Source organism: Dipodomys ordii, unplaced genomic scaffold (genome assembly GCF_000151885.1).
Source record: "Dipodomys ordii isolate 6190 unplaced genomic scaffold, Dord_2.0 Scaffold65, whole genome shotgun sequence".
Taxonomy (NCBI): Eukaryota; Metazoa; Chordata; class Mammalia; order Rodentia; family Heteromyidae; genus Dipodomys; species Dipodomys ordii.
Window position 1 is genome coordinate 4,821,196 of NW_012267281.1, and position 24,225 is coordinate 4,845,420.

The 24,225-nt window shown below is 37.0% G+C and overlaps 1 protein-coding gene across 1 annotated transcript in view; it reads left to right on the forward strand.

The window, feature by feature from the left end:
- Positions 1-24,225, forward strand: part of Nalcn (sodium leak channel, non selective) — a 211,162-nt gene that overhangs the window by 14,042 nt on the left and 172,895 nt on the right. The window contains exons 4-6 of the mRNA XM_013022975.1: positions 566-705; positions 796-924; positions 12,697-12,851. Coding sequence (XP_012878429.1) covers positions 566-705; positions 796-924; positions 12,697-12,851 — 424 coding nt within the window. The remainder of the gene's footprint in view (positions 1-565; positions 706-795; positions 925-12,696; positions 12,852-24,225) is intronic.

Here is a 24,225-nt window from a genome sequence, read left to right on the forward strand (position 1 = left end):
TTATTCTGAATTCTAAATAGGCATCTGTCATGAAAACTATGCCCTATGAATTAGGACACAAACAAGAAACATGGCATTTTCAGTAGGTTGTGTACTTGTTTGTTGTATGAAAGATACTGCTTCAAAATGTCCTCAGAAGCAAAATGGATTTTGAACTGGGCATGAGAGTTGATGCCTATAATCTTGGCAACTTGGAAGCCTGTGACTGGGCAGGTCAGAGGTTTGGACAGCCCAGATTAAAAGTTCATTTCAAGGGCAAAAAGGCTGTGTGTGACATCCACAGCTATGTCATCGCAGCAGGATGCCTGAGTAGGACAAACTCCAGGCCTATCTTCCCCAAAATGGAGATTGTTTTAAAGGGCAGATGGTGTGGCCCAAGAGGTAGAGTGCTGGCGGAGTGAGGGTAGAAGGTCTAGGTTCAAACCCCGAACTACACAGAAAGAAAAAAAGAAAATTGATTTTGGTGGCAAATAATATTGGGATGGGGGTGAGTAAAAGCTACAGTTCCCACTTTTACCTGAGCATTCCATTACTACAGCCTCGTGTATCCTCTCTTCCCTGACAGGTGTTTGAAATCGCTGACAGAGTGGATCAGATGTCACCCTGGGGTATGCTGCGAATCCCACGGCCGCTCATCATGATCCGGGCCTTCCGGATTTATTTCCGGTTTGAACTGCCAAGGACCAGAATTACAAATATTTTAAAGTAGGCACAGTTTGTTTCATAAATTAAGGAAGAAAGTTTGTTAATTTTTTTGAAATGTTATGTATTTTACTTCTTTTTTTTTAAACCTAGGCGATCAGGAGAACAAATATGGAGTGTTTCAATATTCCTACTTTTCTTTCTACTTCTTTATGGAATTTTAGGAGTTCAGATGTTTGGGACATTTACCTATCACTGTGTAGTGAATGACACAAAACCAGGGTAAGTTTATCCATTGACTGCATTCTAGTAATTAACAAGAGCTTCACTGCGACTTTTGTTCAAAAGACCTTGTTACCAGAGTGCTTTAAAAATGTCTCTGAAGGCTAGGCTCCATGTTCTTTGATTTCTCAGCATAATTTTATCCATTTTCAAAGGCCAAATGTTGCAGATAAGCCATCTTGAAAACTACAAATGTCGAAGTGTACATTTAGAAACCTTCCTCGAAGTGTTTGAGAACAAGTGTGTTAACAATGCCTATGAAAGTCTTCCTGGTGTTAGAGTGGGCAACAGGTTAAGAAAGACCTTGATTTTTATAAAAACTGTGTTATCCTTTCCCGCAGCAATGCCCTCAACCCATTATTTTTTAACATCATTTCTAGATAAAACACTATCACTATTGACTATTGCCTTTCTGAGTTTTATTTCTTCCCTTAAAAGATCTCACTACTTCCATTAAAGACAGTTTGGGGGGACCAACATTTCTTTTTCCTGAAGAAACATTTTTTTCCCCAGTATGAGTTAAATAAACTTAATAAAAGTTTTCTTGTTCTGCTAGGTTTTGAAATTTCATTGGTACCAATGCTAGCATAATATTTATAAAAATAGCTCAGTTATCCTTTTAATGTCTCTAAAACCAAGGGAATAAGCTATTTTTAAATTTGTGATATTATTAATAATTTGCATTTTTCTTTCCTTCTTGTATTAGTTGTATTCATCCACACACATCTTTTTGTGGACTACTTAATTTTCTCTGCCATCTGTTTTCTATGGTGGTTACTTATCTTCACTCTTTCTTTTTGCTTTGTATTTCCTTCTTTTTTAATTCACACAATGAAAATATGTCAATGTCTTTAAATATTTATTTTGTTACATAAATGTTAAGGACATAATTTTCCTCCTAGGAACTGCTTTAAGTTGCACCTCCAACTTTTAATATGTTTATTTTATTTTCTTTTTCTCTAATTCTACTCATGGGTATTTCTTTGACCTGTAAATTATTTAGAAGGATGGATTTGGAGGGGGAGTTGTGTGTGTGTGTGTGTGTGTGTGTTCATGTGTGTTGCTGGACATTATACCTGTGGCCTCGTGAATGTTAGGTAAGTGCTCTATTGGTGAGCTACATCCCTAGCCCCAAAAGATGAAATTTTGCTAAGTGTTATTATTGGTATGTAATTTTATTCTATTATGGCCAGACCATAAGCTCTGTAAAATTTTAACTACTTGAAATCAGTTAATCATTTTAAGTACTAGCATTTGGTCTAAGCTCACGACAATTCCATGTCATAAATACAATCTTAGTCAATTTTCCTTAGCTGAAGGTATTTATACTATTTTTATTTATTTGTTTTAAAATTTTAGTTGGTCTGTCAATTATTGAGACTGAATTGTAACCTTTTCCAAATAGGTCAAAAACATTCCATATGGTTTTTAGTTCTACCCACTTTTGCTTTATATGAAATTTACACCTCCAATTAGGTGCATGAACACAAAATGTCATTGTGTCTTTCTGATGAGCTGACCTTTTTATCTTTGGAAATTTGAAACATACCAAATTCAATATACATGGTAGATCAAGAACTTGATCTTTCAAAATTCTCTGTAGCAATAATAATTAGATTTTATAACTGTAATTTATTTTCAACCAGCTTTTATTTTATTAACCAATTGATATCTCCTCATATATACTTGAAATTCAACATACTAATATGTATTCCTGGGTTGACAATGAAAGGAAATGCATTAATAAGTTCCTATTTAGTATGAGCCATTTGATTTTGAGCCCAGCCTGATAGTAAGAGAATTAAACACACTGTTGAGGTAAAATGAAGAAGAGACCCAGCGGTAATGCAGTTGGCACTGTTTATCAGGTGCTTTTTAAAATTATTTTATTGTAAAGATGCTGTACAGAGCAGTAACAGTTACATGAGTAAGGTAATGAGTACATTTCTTGTCAAACAATGTTACCCACTCCTTTGTTTTTCTCCCACTACCTTTCTCATTCCATCACCAAACTCTTGAAATTTGAGGAGTTTTTTTTTTAAATTAGGGAAATGAACCAGTGTTCACCAATTTTTTCTGCCTTTCCTGGCAGTCTCTGAAATGTAGAATTCAGAATAGGAAACAACTAGAATTCCTGTGTACTACAGATAAGGATAGAAAGTGTTGCATCTGCTTCAATTAACAGCTTTGTTTAAAAAAAATGAATAGTCATATCTCTTATTCATTCCACTCCAGATTAGTCAGGAAAAATGGAAAGTATGTTACTATACAACTGGAATGTCACATTTACACATGGATGTTCATACCAACTTTATTTTTAATGATTCAAACTGATGACAGCTCCCGGGGTAGGGTGTCACAGGACTCCTTTCCCAAATCTTTGTCTAACTGTGAGTCTGTTCATCCGGTCTCCATTGTGCTTCATGGATCCATGTGACCATCTTTTGACGCAAGAACTCCTAAGTTTACAATGTGGATTTACGCATGGGGTCTCCCGCTCCATTCCCACCACCCGTCTTCTAGCTCTTGTCTTCCTTTTCCACTCATGCACGCCCCTCACTCTCATGAGGAAGTATTTGTGAATTTATTTCAGTCTCAAATACACAGTTTTAATACACAGAGTCAGTTGTTTGCACTGGACTTCAGTGTAGTACATTTTTCCAAAAACAATATTCAGGTGCTCAAGGCTTTTTCTTTTCCTTTTCTTGTTTTCCTGTGAGGACCTTGAGAATGCATATGGAAAAGGCTCCAGGGGAGGATACTGTGTTCAGTTCATCTTTTCATCTCCAGTACCTGGTATCTTAGCGCAGAATTAGCATTTAGTAATTATGGTTCACAGTCATGGTTGATAACATATTTTATCTAGACAGATACTAATCTCACGGCAAATCAATAAAGAAATGAACTTTTTCATGATATTTCCTTTTATTTAAGATCATGAAAATGAACTTAGAGAGTTGTAATAATGAATAAAATAGAATAGATGTGTTTAAGGAGAAGCATGAAGGAATTTTTCTTGTTAAGTTTTGAAAAATATTTTAAGTAACTTTAATTAGTTAAGGATACTTTTGCAAAGTAAATGTGAATACATCTTGCTTGATGTCACCCCTTTCAACATTCTCACCACCTTCCAACCTGCCCCTTAAAAAAGGGGAAAATGAGAAAAGTAAGTCAGTAAAGTAAGGGAAAGAAAAATGAGAAAATAGAAAAGGAAGTAGTCATAGAAGATAAAAGCAGTAAAATTATACAAATTCAGTATAAGAAAACCAGAGAGCAGTAAGCAAGGGAGCTGGTTTTATAGCTGAGGGAATAGAAGAACTCGGGGAAGAAAATTTATAGGTAGATTGTCATTTGCTTTTTCAAGGGATGTCAGAGATTAGATATGTCTAGCTCATTCTGTGAATGAATATGAAAATGAACAAAGCTGTTGTGATGTGGGAGGCCATAAGTATGGAGAGTAAGAGACAGGAGGCCTCAGAAGGGGAATGCTACCATTGGAGAACTGTGATGACCTCAGAGGCTGATTGACAAGAGCACATTTTATGAAAGCAAGTCAGAACATAAGACACACAGAACTGGTGCACACAGCTGGGAGATGCTAAAGGCACCATGCATTAAATTTTAGCACAGATATTAAATTACAAAGACAAGTAAAAAGCCAGACTGAATGTAACATTGCATAAATGTATAAATTGAGTCTTCCAAAACCATAGTCCTTCAGACAAATCACCAGCTACCCGTGGGCAGCTCTATGCGACACTCAGTTTTCAAAACTGAATAACATTGAGAAAGATGTTGCAAGACCTCTTACATTCTAACCATCAGCTCCAGCTCATTACATTATCCTAAAAATAGATTTCATGATGAGCAATTCTATACTGCTGACAGAAGGTTCTGAAGACATCTCCAAGGTGGGATGTCTACATTTTCTCTTTCTCAAAGAGAGAAATCTGCCAGCCTCATGACCTTCACACCTTTGTCTTTACAATGACACTTAACTTACTATGTAAGCAGAAAATACCCTAACTAGCCACATGGTACCTCATAATCACAGTTTTCATGGGTTTGGCGACAGATTTCAAGAGTCAGTTTTATACCTAATTTCTTTTCTTTTCCAGCTCAATGTTAGTGAGTTTTCAAGTCCCACGCCTAAGCAGAAAAACTGTCAACACCATTTCACCATTAGTTCTAGCCTAGACACCAATTTAATTTTATTTTTAGAGATTCAAAAACTGTCCACACTCAAAATAAAATAGAGAAAATCTCAATCTGTGAAGAACTCTCAACTTCCTTTGTTTCCTTTTGTGGCTCCTTAAATCCTAATTTTGTAACCCCATGAATGAACCTGGAGGGAATTATGTGAATGGGAAAAGCCAGGCACAGAAAGATACTACTGTAGATGTGGGATGGAAACATATTGATTCACGGAAGTAACAAATAGAATGGTGGTTATCAGAATCCAGAGGTTGGCAGAAGTGGCAAGGGAAGGAAGAGATTCAGCTAGACAAGAAAATACATTTGGGGATCTCTTAGATAGCAGAGCAACTATCGCAAATCATAACATATTCTACAATTCAGATTACAAAGAGAGCTGGGCACCTGCTGAATGGGATGGTGCACACCTGTAATCCTAGCAACTCAGGCTGAGATCTGACAATTGTGATTTGAAGCCAATTAACCATCAAAAAGAACAGAAAGTTGTGGCTCAAATGCCAGTATTCAGAAAAAAAAAAAAAGCTAAGGAACAATGCCCGAGCCCCGAGTTCAAGCCCTGATACTGGCACACCACACACACACACACACACACACACACACACACCCCTATTGCAAATGTACCAACACAAAAAGTTAAGTCATTTAGCTGTTTGTTATATTAATTCGCTTTATTTAATCATTTTATATTGAATTCAATTGCAAGATACCACATCTTGCTCCAAAAGTGTAATTAATATATTTATTATTGGTCAGTTAAAAATAGAATTAAAAATACATTCTCATAAACATCCATGCTTATATTTTCAACAATCAGAGCTGCCAGATGATATTGGAATCTCTTTAGCAAGTGTTTTGATTTCAGAATTAATTGATTTGAATGCATGATAGCCTAATGAGAGGAGCACTTTCAGACCAGAGGCTTGTACATTTTTGTTTTCACATCTGACCCCTGCAAAGGATTCTGTTTAATCTGTAAGGCAAGGGAGATAAAGAATGAAGGAACTCAGTGCATGCAGTTTTGCTTTTAAATGGAACATATTTCTTTAAAGCCCACACAAAAAAAGGAATCTTAATGTGTCTTCAGCAGCATTACCCATAAAGCTTTAGATTCTTCTCTGATAATGAACAGGCAACCTAAGGCAATTATGAATAGAGTAATGAGATTTGACTGAGAAATGCAGTTCATTTCCTAAAGAAAGTTGAGAGGAGAAATGTCCTATAGCAGAAACAAGGGTTTCAAAGGGTCAGACGTGATAGTAGCCATCTCCCTGGAGCAGAGACAGGAACCTGTCAGACTAAGGAAAGATGGGAGTCACCTGACACCTCATTATCATTCTTGGGAAAGTAAGGAAATGTATTCATCACTCTGTATCAAATAATGAAATCTTTTACCAAGAATAAGATAATTAGAAGAGCTTCAAGGTACGTAACTGTAAGTGCTAAATTTATAAAACTTTCTTATAGAGAGAATAGAATTTTAACCACAAACCCAGATCATCATTAGCGACAGTGGACAGTTAGTTGTAAGGAGTGACCACAGACCACAGACCATCAGTGCCAGGTCTACCCCAGCCTATCCCTGCTTCTTCTCAGTACAGCTCATATGTGCTGTGATCACCCTTCTCAGGACCAGCTTGTACAACGTAGTGATGCTGTACAGGATGTCATTAAGAGTTATGCTAGAGATACTAGAAAACTAGGTTTGGGACAGTTTGTTACTGCCACCTGAATCACATCTAGGTACTCAATGAGTAAACTTACAATTTTGTCATATCAATTCCATTCACAGAATAATGATTTTGTATTTTGAGGCCAGTACTATATCCTGAACTCAGGCCATGGGCACTGTCCCTTAACTTTTTCATTCAAAGCTAGGGCTCTACCAGTTGATCCATACCTACACTTCTGGCTTTTTGGTAGTTAGATAGAGGTAAGATTCTCACAGATTTTGCTGTCCAGACTGACTTTGAACTACAATCCACAGATCTCAGGCTAGGATTACAGATGCAAGCCCCAAGTACCTGGAAAAAATAAGAATGTGTTGTTAGTTTTGTGTCAGTACTACAGCTTGAACTCAGATTCTAGACACTGTTCCTGAGCATATTTACTCAAGGATGGTGCTCTATGGCTTGAGCCACACATCCCCTACCAGCTTTTCAGTTGTTAATTGGAATAAAAGTCTCACAAACTTTCCTGCTGGGGCGAGCTTCAAAGTGTGATCCTTAAATCTCAGCTTCCTGAGTAGCTAGGATTACAGGTGTGAACCACTGACACCTGGCTAAAATAATGATTTTTTAATGGACATATCAGAAAAGTAAAATCAGAAAGATAGTGGAACTTAGAATACAATTCCCGTGGACTTTATCTAGAGCTAATTATTTAAATCATAAGTACCTCAAGATTCTTATAAAGACCTATGAACTCTTCTACTTAAATGTCTTTTGAAAAGAGGAAAAGTAATAGCTGTACTTAACTTACAGCATTTATATAGAGATTTCTACCAAGATAAAAGATACAAGAATGAGTTAGAATAATTACTGGAAAAAAATTAGTTCAATTATTTAAATAAGAAACAAAATAGTGCAAATAAGTCTTCTATAAATTAATATTCATTAATAGCCAGGTATTTTGCACTTATTGGTATTTTTTAGAACAACTTGAAAGGGACTATTGCTTCCATTTTGCTGATGGAGATACAGACCCAGAGAGCTATAACCCATGTCCAGCTGGAAGGAGAGGGTCAGAGTTGAACTAAGCTTATTACATAGTTGGAGGAAACATTTTCATTCCATGTTCATAAGCCCACATACACACACACAGATACATGTCTGTATTTCTAACCCATTATGATATATATAGTATACTTCCTACACATAGAGAACATTCAAGTCCATATTACATGCTCTCCTTGTCCTTTATTCCAAAACATTTAGCCTTATCTGAATCTATAAAATAATGATAGGTGATAGACTTCAGTACCCCATATGTTTCTTTTGAAATTATTCTTCTCATCAATTATGACAATCATGAACCATCTGAACCATCTGGTGATTTTTATGTGTGATGGTCACAGTTCTCTATCACTTTAGAATTGAGTAATAGAATAGAAAAATCCTATGAAAATACTCAGTTTAACAATAAAGAGAATTTCCTAGAAAATGTTCCAGTTTAACTTGTTTATTTAAAAACATGTGATGTCAATATAACTTTCTACCTCCTACTATTGATCTCCTTTTATAATCCCACCTAAAGTTGGACAACACCATTAAAAGTTATTTAAAAAAACAATAACTTATCTTTGCAAATAAGACCCTTGCCAAATTAACCCTGGCAAGAGAAAGGTAAATAGTGCCGAAATGAAGCCAAGTGGTTCTCTAAAATGAACCTGGAAGACACTGAGACAGAGCAGGTTCTGTGCAGTCCACAGCCTCTAAATTCAGGGTTAGCTTTCAGCAACACAACGGATCTTTTTTATTATCTGCTACTAAGTGAAGGACATACCATGTAAGATATCAGAAGACATAGTCTCTTGGGTATAAAAGTGTGGAGATTTGTGTGTGTGTGTGTGTATGTATGTGTGTGGTTTAATTAGAATTGTTCTTTTTCTTACTAGAATTCACAATTTATATACAAAAGAACACCTATGGATGCAGTAGAAAACATAATACTCAAGTTGCAGGGTTCTCTGTTGCATATGGATTTGTTGTGCTATATATTTGTTTCTGTGCATTCTTAACAAACTCTCATGGATTCACACCTTCAGAAAATAGATTGCACCTTGGCCTCTATGTTTATCTTTTACAATAAATAGACCAAATTTGGCTAATTAAATATTCAACATAATCCATGCTAATCTTTGTGTCTTCAGAGAGCAAATGTAATAACAAAAAAAAACACCTAAATCACTCTCTATAAATTTCCACCTGAATTACATTTTGTGAAAACCTAGTAAGTAAACTTGGTAATGGCCTCTTTGACAAACTAGTCCGTCACATCCTGTTGTTTTGGAGAAAATGTATCCTGGCCTTGTTCCCTACTCTATAAATCTCTAAGCCTATAGTTTAAAAATGTTTGGTGTAATAACAAGTGTTTGTTTAGAGACCTTGATTAAACATTGAGTACCTGCAGCTATCCATGATCAGATACAAGGCTTTCCTTTCTGCTCCCATTTTCTTTCACCTCTCTCCCTTCTTCCCTCCTTCCCCCTCTCTCCTCTCCTCTGCTCCCACTGTCTTTCTTCCCTTACTCCTCTTCTCTCCGTTCCCTCCCTCCTTTCCCCTTCCTTTTCCTATCCTCCCTTCCCAAGCCCTCCCCTTCTGTCTTCCCTCTTTCCCCTCACTTTTCCCTTCTCCCCTACTCTCTTTTGTACCCACAAGCCATGACATTCCCATTTCCCAGCATGCAGTGTGTACTCCAAATGTAGAAGTAGTGCCTGTTGATCCTTTCACCATGGTCACATGTGGTATTTCTTCCAAGTGCCTCAGAAACACCTCAAGCAAATACCAGCTCTTAAAGTCGCATCAAGCTGTCCTGTGGCCATTCTTTTCCTGTCATCTCTCTGACACCGAACAGTGAAGACTCTAAGTACAAAATATCGTTCTAGATATTCTCATTCTCAGCATGAGTCAGCCTGTCAAAAAATATTTATTTTGAATGGATAAAGTTTCAAATGAAATAAAATGGTACCCATTAAGAATATAGTAAAGATAATTTCTGAAAAAAGGCTAAATAATCCTAAAATTGTGTTCATCAGTGACCATAACTATAGAAGACCCACAAGAACTGCACGGCAAAAAGCAGAGACAGTAGATAGTGCTGACTTTCTGAGAAAGAAGAATTTGAACACAAGATTTAGAGCTACAGGGTCCCTACTGGGTCCTGGAGATGAAATTACATGTCACACTGTTTTTCATGAAATATGTTCTCTTTCATATGGAAGATGATGGTGGCATACTGGGAACTTCCTTGCTTCCTCCCCTCCTTCCTTCTTCCGGTACTGAGCTTTAAACTCAAAGTCTTGAGATTCTTCTATCTTCTTCTTCTTTCCACAGGGCTAGCTCTGGACTGGGGTCCTCTTGCTCATCCTGCAGAGCAGGGGCCTCAAGTGATTGCCGACACTACTGGCTTATAGATTAAGATGTTAACTTGGCTAACTTTTTGCAGGGCCCAAGCTAAAACTACAATTCTCTTGATAAATGCCTCCTAAGTACCTGGGATTATAGGCATGAACTATCACACTCAGCCCTTGTAATTGCTTTCTAAATTGCTAGAAAATTACAGATGAGGAAACCAAAGCTAACATGGTTAAAATGAGCGTTCAAAGTAGTTAAGTTGGATAATCACTGAAATGCAATGATAATTCTCAGTTTCCAATATGCAGCTCAATGCTCTGTGCTACTAAGATTAGTGGTTAATTTAAAACCATAGAACTGTAAAGTCCTAAGGCATTATTTGGAGCTGTTATTATAGACAATTTTAGCAACAGGCTCACGACACATTTTCTTAGATCTCAAATTCCTACATAATGTTATTTGTAAATAGGGTATTTTGTTAAGAACTTAAAAAAATATGCCAGGAGGATAATTAAAGCCTTTTGAGAAATAATTAACTTCTCAGAGGGATTCCAGTACTTGTTTTGAAATGTGGAAACTACTATAGCCAGAAATTTAAAATATTGAAAATCCATGCCAATGTGTAGGTATCATACTAAGAAATGCATGTAAACAACAGGATGCACTAATCTGAGAGTTTCTTTCTATAGTTTATTTAAGGTAAATGACTCCACCATTGATTCATTTGTTCAGAAAGTAGCTTTAACACATCAGTTGGGCATTAAAGTTCTCCAGAGAAATACAACTGTTTATTGGCTCAAAGGAGATGTATAAATAAAGAGATTTATTTTAAGGATTTAACTCATGCAATTCTAGGAATTGGCAAGAATCTTCAGGGCAGACTGGCTGGCGGGAATTCTGGCAGGCATTTTGGATGTAGGTCCAACTGCAATCAGAATGCTTAGTGCCTTCTTTGGAAGACCTCAGTCCTTCTCTGAAGGCCTTCAGCTGATGTGATGCTCTACTCTTATTAGGCAGGATTCAGTGCCTACTGAATCACATGTTAATCACTTCTGAAACTCATCTTTACAGATACACCTAGAATAGAGTCTCATCAAACAACTGGGCACCATAATTGGCACATACATTTGACCATAGTCTAAGCAAGTGGACACATACATTTAAACATTTAGCCATCGCAGGTTATGTTTCAGGGATATAGTGGGCTGAGAGGTTCTATTAGGGAACCATTGATTGAGAGAAACCCAAGGAACAGATGACCACACAACTAGGAATCACCCTCAGCCCAAGTGTCAGAAGCAGAAGTCAGGGCACTTTGAGAGCTGACAGCAGGGAAACTTGGCCTGGTCTGAGAGGCTTGAAATGGCTCCTCTAAGAAAGTGCCATTCAGGCTGGGGGCTACAGGCTTCAAATTGTGGTGAGCTAAGGAAAGACGGGAGGTAGATTTCCATGGAGAGGAGACCCCAAAGTAAGTGCAGAAGCTGATATCTGGAGACTGTTGGGAGGTCGTTATAGTAAAGCTGTTTTACAAGGTGGGAGAAAGCAGACCCTTCAGGATACTGTGTATCATATTGCAGGTCTGCCAGTAGTAAAGTGTGGCAACTATGATGTCTTTCTATATACGTAATGCCAAATGAGATTTTTAAAAATACACATTCATTTTGATAGGTCACTTTGCATTTCTGGATTTTACTTACCCCTTTAATAGAGGAAATTACTCAAGTGGTAGAGCCTCTCCCCAGCAAGCATGAGGCCATAAGTTTGGACCCCTAGGACTTCCATCTCTCTCTCTATATATATAGATATATAGATATATGCATATCTATATATATGTATATATCTATATATACATATGTATATATAGATATGTATATATCTCTCTATATACATATAGAGAGATATATACATATCTATATATATAGAGAGAGATGTATATATACGTATATATGTATATAAATGTATATATATATGTATATACATATGTATATAGATATATACATATGTATATATATATAGATAGATAGATAGATATATACATATGTATATATAGAGATATATACATATCTATATATCTATATATAGAGAGAGATGTATATATACGTATATATGTATATATATGTATATATACATCTCTCTCTATATATATATGGAGAAGTAGAGTCTGTGCCTATAGTAGGAACAAGTATTTTGTGAATAATAAAGAATCCCTAGACAAGTTAACATTTCTTGAACATCTCTAGGAAAATTTCATTCATTCCTGATGTTGATCTAGATCTCATTCTCTAATGACAAGAAGCACTCATTGTCGAATTCTTTTAAGGCACCATGTTGGGAATGATTAAAGTATCATTTGTGAAGATTTAACATGACATTGATGTTCTGCATACTATTCACAAGTCATGAAACTCAAACCTCTGTCCACATGTAGTAGTTAATGAAAACGGTTCAACTATTCATTGCTAATGCTGTGGTGTATTGTTCGCAGGAACGTAACCTGGAATAGCTTAGCCATCCCTGATACACACTGCTCTCCAGAGCTAGAAGAAGGCTACCAGTGCCCACCGGGATTTAAATGCATGGACCTGGAAGAATTGGGCCTTAGCAGGCAAGAGCTGGGCTACAGTGGCTTTAATGAGATAGGTCTGTCTTATTTGTAAAGCACATTTTTTGCTTTCTCTTTTATGATGTTGATGAAATAGAGAACATAATCCTATCATTGATATTGCATGTTATGGCTGCAGGATAAAAACCTGAGTGCGACTTTTACTCCTATGCCTACATGATAGTCTCTTCTACCCTACAGTCTGCCAAACGTAGACTGTCTGCCTTTATATTCCACAGTGTCTATGTAGCTAAAGGTCTTGCATTTTAGCCTTTTGATTCTTAGTTATAGCACTGGAAAATATTTATCAAATAAGTTTTAGAGTGTTGACTCATAGATAAACAAGAGCTCCGCTCTCTTTACATGTACCTCTACCCCAGTAACCAACGTACGTCTCAAGAAATTATAGTATTAGACATTTATAAATGAGTTGAAGAGTACGCCACAGTAGACAGCAGCTTATAAAATAATGAATGTAAATTCACTGTATCATAGATATATGGGGAATGCTTTGATCTGAGTCTAATATGCCAGAGGGATGCATTGCTTCTTGGGATGTCCTGTGAAGTCCTGCATATGCCACTAGATGAATAATGAAAAAGAAGTAGCATCTGCTATTCAGCTAATTCCATTGTCTTTATTCCATTTGCATTCGAGTTGTACCTATTTCCTCTACTGATGTAGGGAATTGTTACTGAAATCCATTCTTAAGGAATTAGTGGTGGTCGTGCTGTTATTTCTTGGCTTTTACATCTCAGTGAGAAACTACAGCAAGAGATGCTGTGACCAGGGGTGAGCACTGGTCCATGTCAGTGCTAGAATGATGTAACAAACTCTAAGTTGGGATATTAGGAAGAATATGTGACCATCTTGTATTGTTTGAGAAACACTTTCCTGATTTATTGACACCACAAATAAACTACTTGAACATGGGCTGAGAAAATGAAAATAGCATTTTTAAAGTTAACACCTCTATGCTTAATTCTTATGTTCTTATATGCCTGTCATGGATTTCTAATACCACAGTTAAATAATATTCTTCATTTCTGTTGAACAATGACATTGTTTTCTATGATTTTTTTCTATGATGGTTTTCTAGATTTCTCAAAAACCTAGAAGCCAGCTAATATGAAGAATTTTATTTCTCTGTACTCAAACCTATGTTCCTTTTTATGCAATTTTTTTTGGCCAGTCCTGAGGTTTGAACTCTGGGCCTGGGCTCTGTCTCTGAGCTGTTCTCAAGGCTAGTGCTCTATCATAGTGTCACTTCTGGCCTTTGCTGAGTAGTTTATTGGAGATAAGAGTCTCATGGACTTTCCTTCCAGGGCTTTGAACTAGGATACTCAGCCTTCTAAATATCTAGAATTACAGGCATGATCTACTGGCGTACAGCCTTTATACACAATCTTAAATCCTCTCCAGTGTCTGAGAGGCACTGAGGCCTTCTAGAGATTATTCCACTTACTCTCAGGCATGAGCAGGGGCTTTGGTATAGGTAGTAGGATGTATAGATCGGGCCGACTGTAGGGAACAAAGTCCAGCAATCCAATTAGCTAGGCTAAGCATGCAGGACTGCAGTTTGTGAGGCTAACCAGAAGTACCCAGGTCTCCTATGAAGAGTGGCTAATATTGGAGGGATGATCTGCCTTTTCAAGAATACCTCTGAGCACATCCCAATCATTTAAAATGCAGCAGTTATGCCACAGTTAAACACACTGATTATATCAGAGTTGGTTCATCCTTCATGTGACTTATATAGCAACTTCAGTTAATAAAGGGTAAAATCTCTCCATGAGAAACAGTCTCCTTATTAAGAGTGTTGGGTGGGGAGGAACAATGCTAAGAGATAATATCCTTGGAAACAGTAGGCCCCCCCCTCCACATTATTGTCTTACTGAGACTAGACTGTTGATTTGCATTTATCTCTAGAGGATTTAAAATCCTTGCAAACAGGAAGTATATCTCCTCATCTGCATGTCTCTAGGGCTTCGTGCACTCTCTGCCTCCTCAGGAGCCCTCTATAAATATTTACCAATTGACAGGGCAAAATGTGTGTCCCTCTGATTCCATCAGCAACCAATCATGTTTGTATTAGGATGTGGAACACAATAGAAAACTGAGTTGTTTTCTTGTTCTTTTCCTTGATTTTGTCTGCTTTTGTTGGCAATTTTCACTATCCCTCATAACCTTTCTTTCAGCATAAGCTAAATTAGTCTATGTGTTTCTTTGTCTCAAATGATAATTGAATTCATCATCATTGCTTGCTATTGAAATGTTGTTGACTTAGTACTATAATCAAAAAATGTTTAAATGGGTATTACAGTTTATATTAAAATGGATAGCTTTTTCCTAATATTAGATATCACTTTAGATATATAAACTGCTGTGCTTTAGGAGATGATTTTCAAACAAAAGACAGTGTTTACTCCAAAATGAAGCAAAGATATAATTTCATTAGGTATCTAGTTTAGGTATCCAGTTGAATTTTAAACATAGTGAAGTGCCTAGCTGTGCCTATGAATTTGGACTGTATAATTGTATAGGTGAATAATAATGATTAATTAAAATGGAACATATTCCCTGTTATTACTAACCAAATTACCAAGCAAAACACTGAATTTTGATTCTTTTATGAAATCTAGTCATTATTGTTTTTGTCTATATGCCAGTCCTGGGGCTTAAACTCAGGGCCTCGGCAGTGTTCCTGAGCTTTTTTGCCCAAGACTAGTGCTCTGCCACTTGATCCACAACTCTACTTCCAGGTTATTTGGGGCAGTTAATTGGAGATAAGAGTTCCTGCATGTGCTGGCTTTGAACAGCAACCCTCAGATCTCAGGCATGAAGTTTAGGTTTACAGGCATGAATCACTAGCACCCTGCCTCTACTCATAAATTTGAACTATGTAATTACATTCTGTCACCCATAGTTACCTTATAGGTCCTTAGTAGTTATTCTTCCATTCCACCCATTTCACCTGTTAAGCATACCCTCTCTCCTTTCCCATCTTCTGCAGCCTGATGAACCACCACTTTGTTCTCAGCTTGTAGGAGGTCAGTATTTTATAGCTTCCACATATAGGTGCAAATGTGGTATTTGCATCTGTCTGACTTTAACATAACATCTAGCTCCATTAGCCTGGTTACAAATGACTTGGTTTTATTCATTTTCATGCCTGAAGGGTATTTTTTCATATATATGCACACATTTGCTTTATCCACTTATTTGCCAGTGGACGCCTACATTTCTTCCTTATCTTGGCATTGTGAATAGGGCTGAGATAAACACTAGAATACATGTGACATTCACAGGATGATTAAATAAAAATCTTAAGAGTAATGAAAGACACGGATGCCTTATAAAAGCTCTGCATGAGACTCTAGTGTGAAAGCCACTGGACTACTGTAACCACAGTAACAACACACACATCTGTCTCTGTGCACTTGTGAGGCTATAATACCACAGATGGAACAGCTTACAAATAACAGAGAGTTATCCTTCATGGACACTGGAGCTGGAAAATCCAAGACCAACACACTGGCTTGTTTTGTATCTGGTAGGGACTCACTTTTTGCGGTGTATTCGCATAGTGGTAAGTGAAAGCTCTCTGACCTCTTCATCCCCCGTACCACGCCATAAGGCCTCACACTCACCCACCATGCTGGCATTCTGGATTTTATCGTAAGGACTTTGGAAGAATATAATCTCACCCCACTGCTCCTGAATGTTCTACTATTTTATTAAAATAGTGACAAACATGCTCTTAGGAAACTTGATTTTGATGACGAATACTAATAAAAAGAATCACAGTTATGTCTATAAAAACGAACTGTAGGTACATTTAAAACTGAAAAAGACTGAGATATATAGCTCATTGAAAACCTTACAGAAAAAGAAAGAACAGAGTGTATATATTAAAAGGCTACAATGTATCTCAGGAAAAGAACACAGATCAGTCAGCACTAAGCCATAAGTTAATAAAATTGACGGACTTCAAAATGAAAGAAAGCATTCATTGGGCATCTAGATGAAAAATGATTAAACAAATTTTAGGGTTCATAATTGGTACCTGGACTTTCTAATCAATAATCAACATTAGGATATAATGATATAGTACTCATAAGTTCCTTATGGGAAAAATGGATCAAACTCTTTTAAATATTTTTGAAGGGACAGATGCTATAATTTATGTGAATCTTCTTGAAGGCATTCATCCAATGAATGATTTAGTTAGCCAAGTCACTAGCACCACTTTGTAGTAAGAACAAAGCTAATAAAGCTATAGGATGTATGGAATGGAATGTAAATATTACCAATTTTAATTGTCACACCTCTACTCTCCTAAACCTGTTGAGAACCATGCATTGTTTAAAAGGGAAGATCACATTCGAAAATCACAAAATCCGTTACCACACTTTCAGATCCCATGGTTGAAGCATGGGGAGCAATAGTTACAAGGTGGAAAGATCTAGAGATGAACTTCACCAGCTCCCCTCTCATGAGTCACACGATCTCTATAACTGGCTGTCTTCATCAACTGTGGTCCCAATTAATTCAGTATTGAAGGAAGGAAAACATTCAGAGGTAATTTGCAAACCAGTTTGGCTTTTAGTTTTGCAAGAAGCTGTCAGCATTCCTCTCACCCGTGGCAGGGTACTAATGCACATGACCACTGTCCAAGCACATCATGTGCTGGTAAAAAAGAAAACAGGCACTACCAACTCTGTCAAACAAATCAGAGAAACACCATTAAAATACCGATTTCCTTGTCGTGATCTTCCAGATAAAAGTAAAACCCCTCCTACAGGAGGTGACTACAAAACTATTCAGGGAGTGGTCTCAACTCTCCATTAATTGTATAGTCTAGCAAAACAGGAAACATGTTCAGTGTGGGTCAGATAACCCATTGTGTATAATTTAGTGGTAAGATTCATCCTGAAAAGTCATCGGGAGGGAAAATGACATGAGACACTCTTTAGAAATGTAAGAATAGAAAAAAAAAAAGCCCAGTTTTAAAACACCCAGAATAAGTTAAATGACTGCAGTGCATACAGTCCTGAAAGCATATATATTAGTTAAGTCTTTTCAGAATGCCCTAATTTATGGTTTGATCTTGCTTAGTGGTTAAATATATGTAATGTTTAGGAGCATGCATTCATTTCTCTTGTGTACTTAGATTTATTTTCTCCTCTTTGAGATGTAAATATTTTATTTTGCTTCCTAAGCCATCATAAATTAGTTAGCCATTTCATCAAGAATTGCTTTGAAAATAGACATTAATTTATTACGAATTGATATTTATTTAAATATTACATAAATATCATATGCTTTATCACTCCTCTTTATTAACAAGGACCAAAGCTTTTCTGTATAGGCCCTTCTAAAATACTAGGTGGGAAACTAGATTGTTAGCTGCAGGGAAATTCACATGTGAATTTTGGCTGCTCATAAAAATTGAAGGCGATGACTTGTAACCTTTGTAAACTTTGTTGGGTGTCACAAAATTAATTGGGCCCTGGAAAAAAAATGTGGGAAATGAAAGAGGAACTGGGACTGCTGGGTCCCTGGGCCTACCCCACATGGCTCGGGAAGAAGGTTGTGATGGTGGTTGAAATCGAAGCATACTGTGTTTTCCAAAGGGAAATACTGCACCTTACAGCTATGATTTACTTCAGGGTATTTTGTCCTTTGGCTGGTAATGCTGCCTGTAAGATATGGATTCTCATCCTGCATGAGCCATAAATCAGTTTTATTAAACATTGATGTGAAGGCTGTGTGGTTTGGCTCATCACTGGTGGTGTTAAGGTCAGGGAATGGAGCCATGCTGTGCACCACAATGATACAGGTGGAATGTCTCCGTTTTGATACAATGTGTGCTTGGTTTTAAAATTCTTCCCTGTGTATTGACATTCTTTATTCTTATAATTTTTTACTGCATCTGATATTAAATATGGAGATAAAATATTAAGAGACTGTTTAGTAGAAATATCAGCTGAGAACTTTACAAATGGAGAGAAAATAAACTGATTTATTACAGAATGTACATGTTTTACTGCAGTTGCATAAAAAAGCCACAATCAAGACTAATTTGTAAAACATGTAATTGAGATTCATAATGCTTTCAGAGAAAGCACCGAAGGCATGTTTAGTGCTGCTGTTAGAATTACTTATTGATCTTTATGAGGAAAAAAAAACACATGGAAGAGACAAATAACAGAATTCAGCCCATAGGGTATATGCATATGTTACTCTTTAAGTCTAATGCCTGTTTTCTGAAGAAATTACTCTATCATGGGACAAAGATAATCTGACATTTTTTTCTCTTGTCAAATAGAGAATAAGGTCATGAAATTCACAAGAAAAATTTTGAGTCAAACTGATAAAACCTTGCAGCAAACACCATGATTTTATCATGTGTCTGGGATGGATTGCAGCCTAAAGTATGAGTTTGTTTTTAAAGGCCTGAAGTCTGAGTTTTATTAGATTCTGGTATTAATCAGAATGATAGGAAGATGGATGTTTTATAGGTAGATGCTGTAAATGTGATTAAAAGAGATAACCCCTGTCTGGTGTCTAGCAGCTGTCCTGAGATCCTATTAAATAGATTTTAAAAAGACAACTGCTACAGGGAGTTTTTATCATCAGACAATGGAAAGAGACTTAAAAAGTGGATTTCTGAGAGCACAAAATGATGGTGTTTTTTCTTACAATACATGGAGAATAAAATTTTAGGCAATATCTAGTAGTTTCTAAGAAATTAGCATTTATAGTCATATGTTGCATGCTTATACAAAATTACTTCAGAAAATATGCGAATATTATATAGGAAAATACAGGAATTCTGTCATTTGTAATTTCTTCCTTTTCTCCTGTTCCTTTTTCTTTAGTAATGCCATGGTAAGAAGTAAAATGCTTTCAGTTCTTCCCTTACTAAAAAATATTTAAGTGGTTTTTAGAATTTAATGTAATAATAGGACTATGCTACACAGATACACATTTCATAAGAATAAGTAATACAGAATAGATATAGTTTTCTTTCTCATCTTTATCACATTAATCACTTAAATCACACTTATTTTAGAATGTGTTTCCCATTGTTCTGAGTTTTTGAAGTTTCCTTTGTAGTAGTCCATTTTCTCGTGTGGGTCTTCATATTTGGCAGTGAGTTTATCTTCAATGGGTTCTGTTTCTGAGGTTTCTAGCCTGCACTATTGTCTGCCCTGCATTTGCTACAATTTCATAGATCTTGACCATGCTGGAACCAATCCTTCTGTTACCTTTGGGGCTGAGGAAGGGAGGACCCCCAGAGTATCTGCACTGTACAGGGCAAAGTAAATCTGGATGACATAGCAATGGGCCCTGGGCTGGGACCTCCATTTGTCTTAGGAGACTCTTGGCCCTCATGGATCATGAGAAATCAGCACTTTTGCTTTTTGAGCTGGAGGGTAGATTCTTCCCATGCCGACGGGAGATATAGAGCTTCCTAGGTACTTTTCAAGTGTGCAAAGACATATTAGCACTTCACCTGGCCTGTACTGTCTGCTGGTAGCAGTAGCCCTGGAAGCTGCACTGTCCCCAGCTCTAGCTGCAAATCACAGGCCTCCATGCACTGATCGCAGGCCAGATTTTATGTTCTTTCAAACTCTCTCTGCTGCATGGCTCGTTCATGTTGTATCGATCTCTTTTAGACATTCAATAATTATTCACTTGTATAGATCTATTTCTTGCATGGGTTGGATAGCAGGTGGGGATAGGGACAGAAGGAGGTAGCTAAGTAAGCAAAACCAATGTATTGATCTACAGCTTTTGCTTTGTTCTAATTTTAGCCTTTTTTATGTAACAACACGATCTGCTTTTTTTTGAAATGACATATATATGTATGCAGCATATATAATTCATTTTTGTGCCCATTCTTAAAATTTGATGAGTAAATAAATATTCACAGGCATTTAAAATTTTACAAAGATTCTATTTTTAATGTTATATTTTATTCTGTCTAGTGCTAAATCATTATACCAGACAGTATAGTTTGGTAAGACAATATATCAGTGATTTGTGTGAAAAATGAAAATATAGCAATGAGATAAAGACTACAAATTAGCAATGGTAACTGTGTGTGTGTGTGTGTGTGTGTGTGTGTGTGTGTGTGTTTTCCAGTTCTGGGGCTTAAACATCAGGACTTGGATGCTGTCCTTGAGATTCTTCTCTACCACTTGAGCCAGAGCTTCATTCTAGTTCTTTCTGGTAAATTATTGTGGATGAGAATCTTACAGATTTCCTACCTGAGGTGTCATCAGCCATGATTCTAAGATCCCAATCTTCTGAGTAGCCAGGATTACAGGCGTAAAGCCACCATTCCCTGGCAGCAACCACAATGGTTGAGCACTGGGAACCATTCTGATAGGTCAAAATTTAAGGTTCTTCATCCTTTTTATATTATTAGTAACAGATGTTCAAATACTTTCACCCTTCACATAAGTGCGTTAGCAAATAAAACATAACGTGAAGTAAAAACCTGAGTCCAGAATTAATGAAACATAAAGCTCACATGTTTTCCCAGGCAATTCCTACAAAATAATCATGTACATTTCTGAATATAGATATGCTATTTCACTTTAAAATGGATGGTGAAGGAAAATATTGACATCACATCAAAATGGAAGAGGAGATTTTCAGGTAAAGGACATGTGGGAGGCGCATGTTGCATGTAGGTCCAATGGTTGTGCCACACTGCTCCAGCTCCTCAGGAGCAGAGATACGCAGCTAGGATTGTGACCACCATGTCTCCAGGGTGGAGCCACAGCAGTGAGTGTCTGAGCTGTTCAAGACCAGACAAAAGTACTTTGTCTTGGGACTCAGTCAGTATCTTACCAGGCAGGTTGCAATAGATAAGTTCCTTTACCTCTTCAGTCTGTAAAATAGAGAAAACATCATGCAAATGGCAGAGGGCAACAGGGAGGTTAACTTAGCCTATTCTCATCCTCAAACCCAAGAGTTCTCAATAAAATTTAACTGTGATTGTAATTACTGTTTACCAAGATTCAGCATTACTACGTAATGAGTGAAGAAATTACAGTGCAAACAATTCTAGGGTCATTCAAATAAAAAGTGGGAAAAATAGGATCCAAACCCAGTTTTATGTTCTTTCTACAATATTATATGGCCTCTTTTCAGTCTTATCAAAACACTTATTATCATAAAACATAACTTTAAATATACTTGCATTGCATTATGCTAAGTAAAACCTAAACAGTGATAAATAATAAGCATAGATCAATTAGGTAAACTCCCAAGTCTCAACCAAATTTCTAAAACTAAACTGTTATTTTTCTTGGCTTAAACAGAATATCTTGCATTAGTTTTCGTCGTTGTTCAGTAAGCTGACTTCTATGAAGTTTTCTTGAATGAGGCCAGACAGGACAGAAATCAAGTCAGAATAATTGATGGCGCTTCTTACGTATTCTTACCATCTTGTGTTTTGGCCACTGTGTTTTAACCTATAGGAAGACACCTGGAGGGGCTAATTAGCTTACATATGTCTATGATCATACTGCAAAGCCTCAGAAAGAAAATGAGCTATCAGAAAACATCTAGCACTCTGTACAGAGAAGAAAAGAAAGGGGTAAACTTGTTGTGAAAATGAGGTTGAAACCTTGACAGAGGAGTTGAGAGCATGCTGAGCTACCGGGAAATAATGCTGGAAGTCTTGGTAGCAGATACACAAAATCAAGGGGCAGCATTGGGTACTTGACCTAATGGTCTAGCCTCATGAAGGTGGTACATGACTGTGGACTGAGAAAAGAGTTGGGGAGACCTTGGTTTGAATTTTGCTGAGATGAAAACACAACACTTTATCTGAAGAAGAAACTAAAGCAAAAAGGACTGGGACATGGCTCCCGAAAGGGGTAGATCACTTGCTTAGCAAGTACAAGGCCCAGAATTTTTAAAATCCTGCATTACAAAACAAGAAAAAAGCTGGGCACCTGTAATCCTAGCTACTCAGGAGGATGACATCTGAGGATCGAGGTTCAAAACCAGCCGGGGCAGGAAAGTCCGTGAAACTCTTATCTCCAATAAACCGCCAGAAAACCGGAAGTGGCACTGTAGCTCATGTGGTAGAGCGCTAGCCTTGAGCTGAAGAGCTGAGGGACAGCGCTCAGGCCCAGAGTTCAAGCCCCACGACCAACAACAACAAAAAAAAAGACTAATGAGTTGTGAGTGCAGTGGCCCTCTGCCATCATATGAAGGGAAAGAAAATGAAAATGCATTAGTGATGGTGCTGTAACAGATGAGTGAGCAACTATGGCTCAGGTAGAATTCTTTAGTATTCAGGCAACCCTTCGGTGTGTTACTGCCTACAGATCCTCACAATGCACGAGATTGTTCATGAAACCAACCAATTGGCTAGCGGAGGCACACTCTGCACCATCACATGCAGCAGCACCATACCTTTCATTAGCATAATCTGAAAGGATCTATAGAGAATCACTGCCCATGAAGTGGCCATGCCCATGATGTTTTGGTGTGGCCTGTCCAGAACTTAGTCCTTCAAGGAAATCAAAATCAAACACAATAACAGTTGTCAAAAAGTAACAGTAAGAACGTTGTTGGGGGGAGAAGGCAGATTTTAAACATATACATTGCATAACCTGATAAAATATTTTAAATTCTGGCATTAAGCTTTAGTTTGTCTTTGTTCCATTTTTCAAAAAGGGAGTCCACTGAAATACTACTTGTTAATACTAACTTTATTTACTTTAATTCTTAGACTTGAAGAATCGTTTCACTGTTGCATCAGTTCTGTATTTATCATTAACTCCACTATGAATCAATTAAGATGGATAATAAATACTCAAATTACTTAAAGTTACAACAGCCAGAAGTAATACAATTATATAGCATATATGCCATTTAATCCTTGATAGTAAAATTTTGTCCTTTCTGTTACAATTAAATAGAATGATATTAACAATGCAATTTCCTAAATGTTGATATCATAGGATGTTAACGGTTCAGTTTCCACTTCCTTGGTTAGCTGGGGCAGAATGTTTATTCAAAACAGATATGTGCATCTGTACCATAGAAGAGTCTCAGCCTACAACAAAGTCAGGCATTTGGGAGGGTACCGTAGCCAACCAAGTACAAATCTTAAGGCTGTTGTTAGCATCAGCACCTGAAGAAACACACTGCCTAGATACTTCATTTACATGTAGAACATATGACTGTTTCCCGTTTTTATTTCCCCTAACCTGAAAGAAATCAGGACACCTATTTTACTTCCATTTTGAATTCCAGTGTAAATGCTCAGTTTTATAGGTTATGAATTCTAGTCAATTCTAGTCAATATTTCAGTGAGTGTTGATGAGAATTATAGGTGGAGAATCAGAGTCACTTAGGAGGCTTTATGTCATGTTC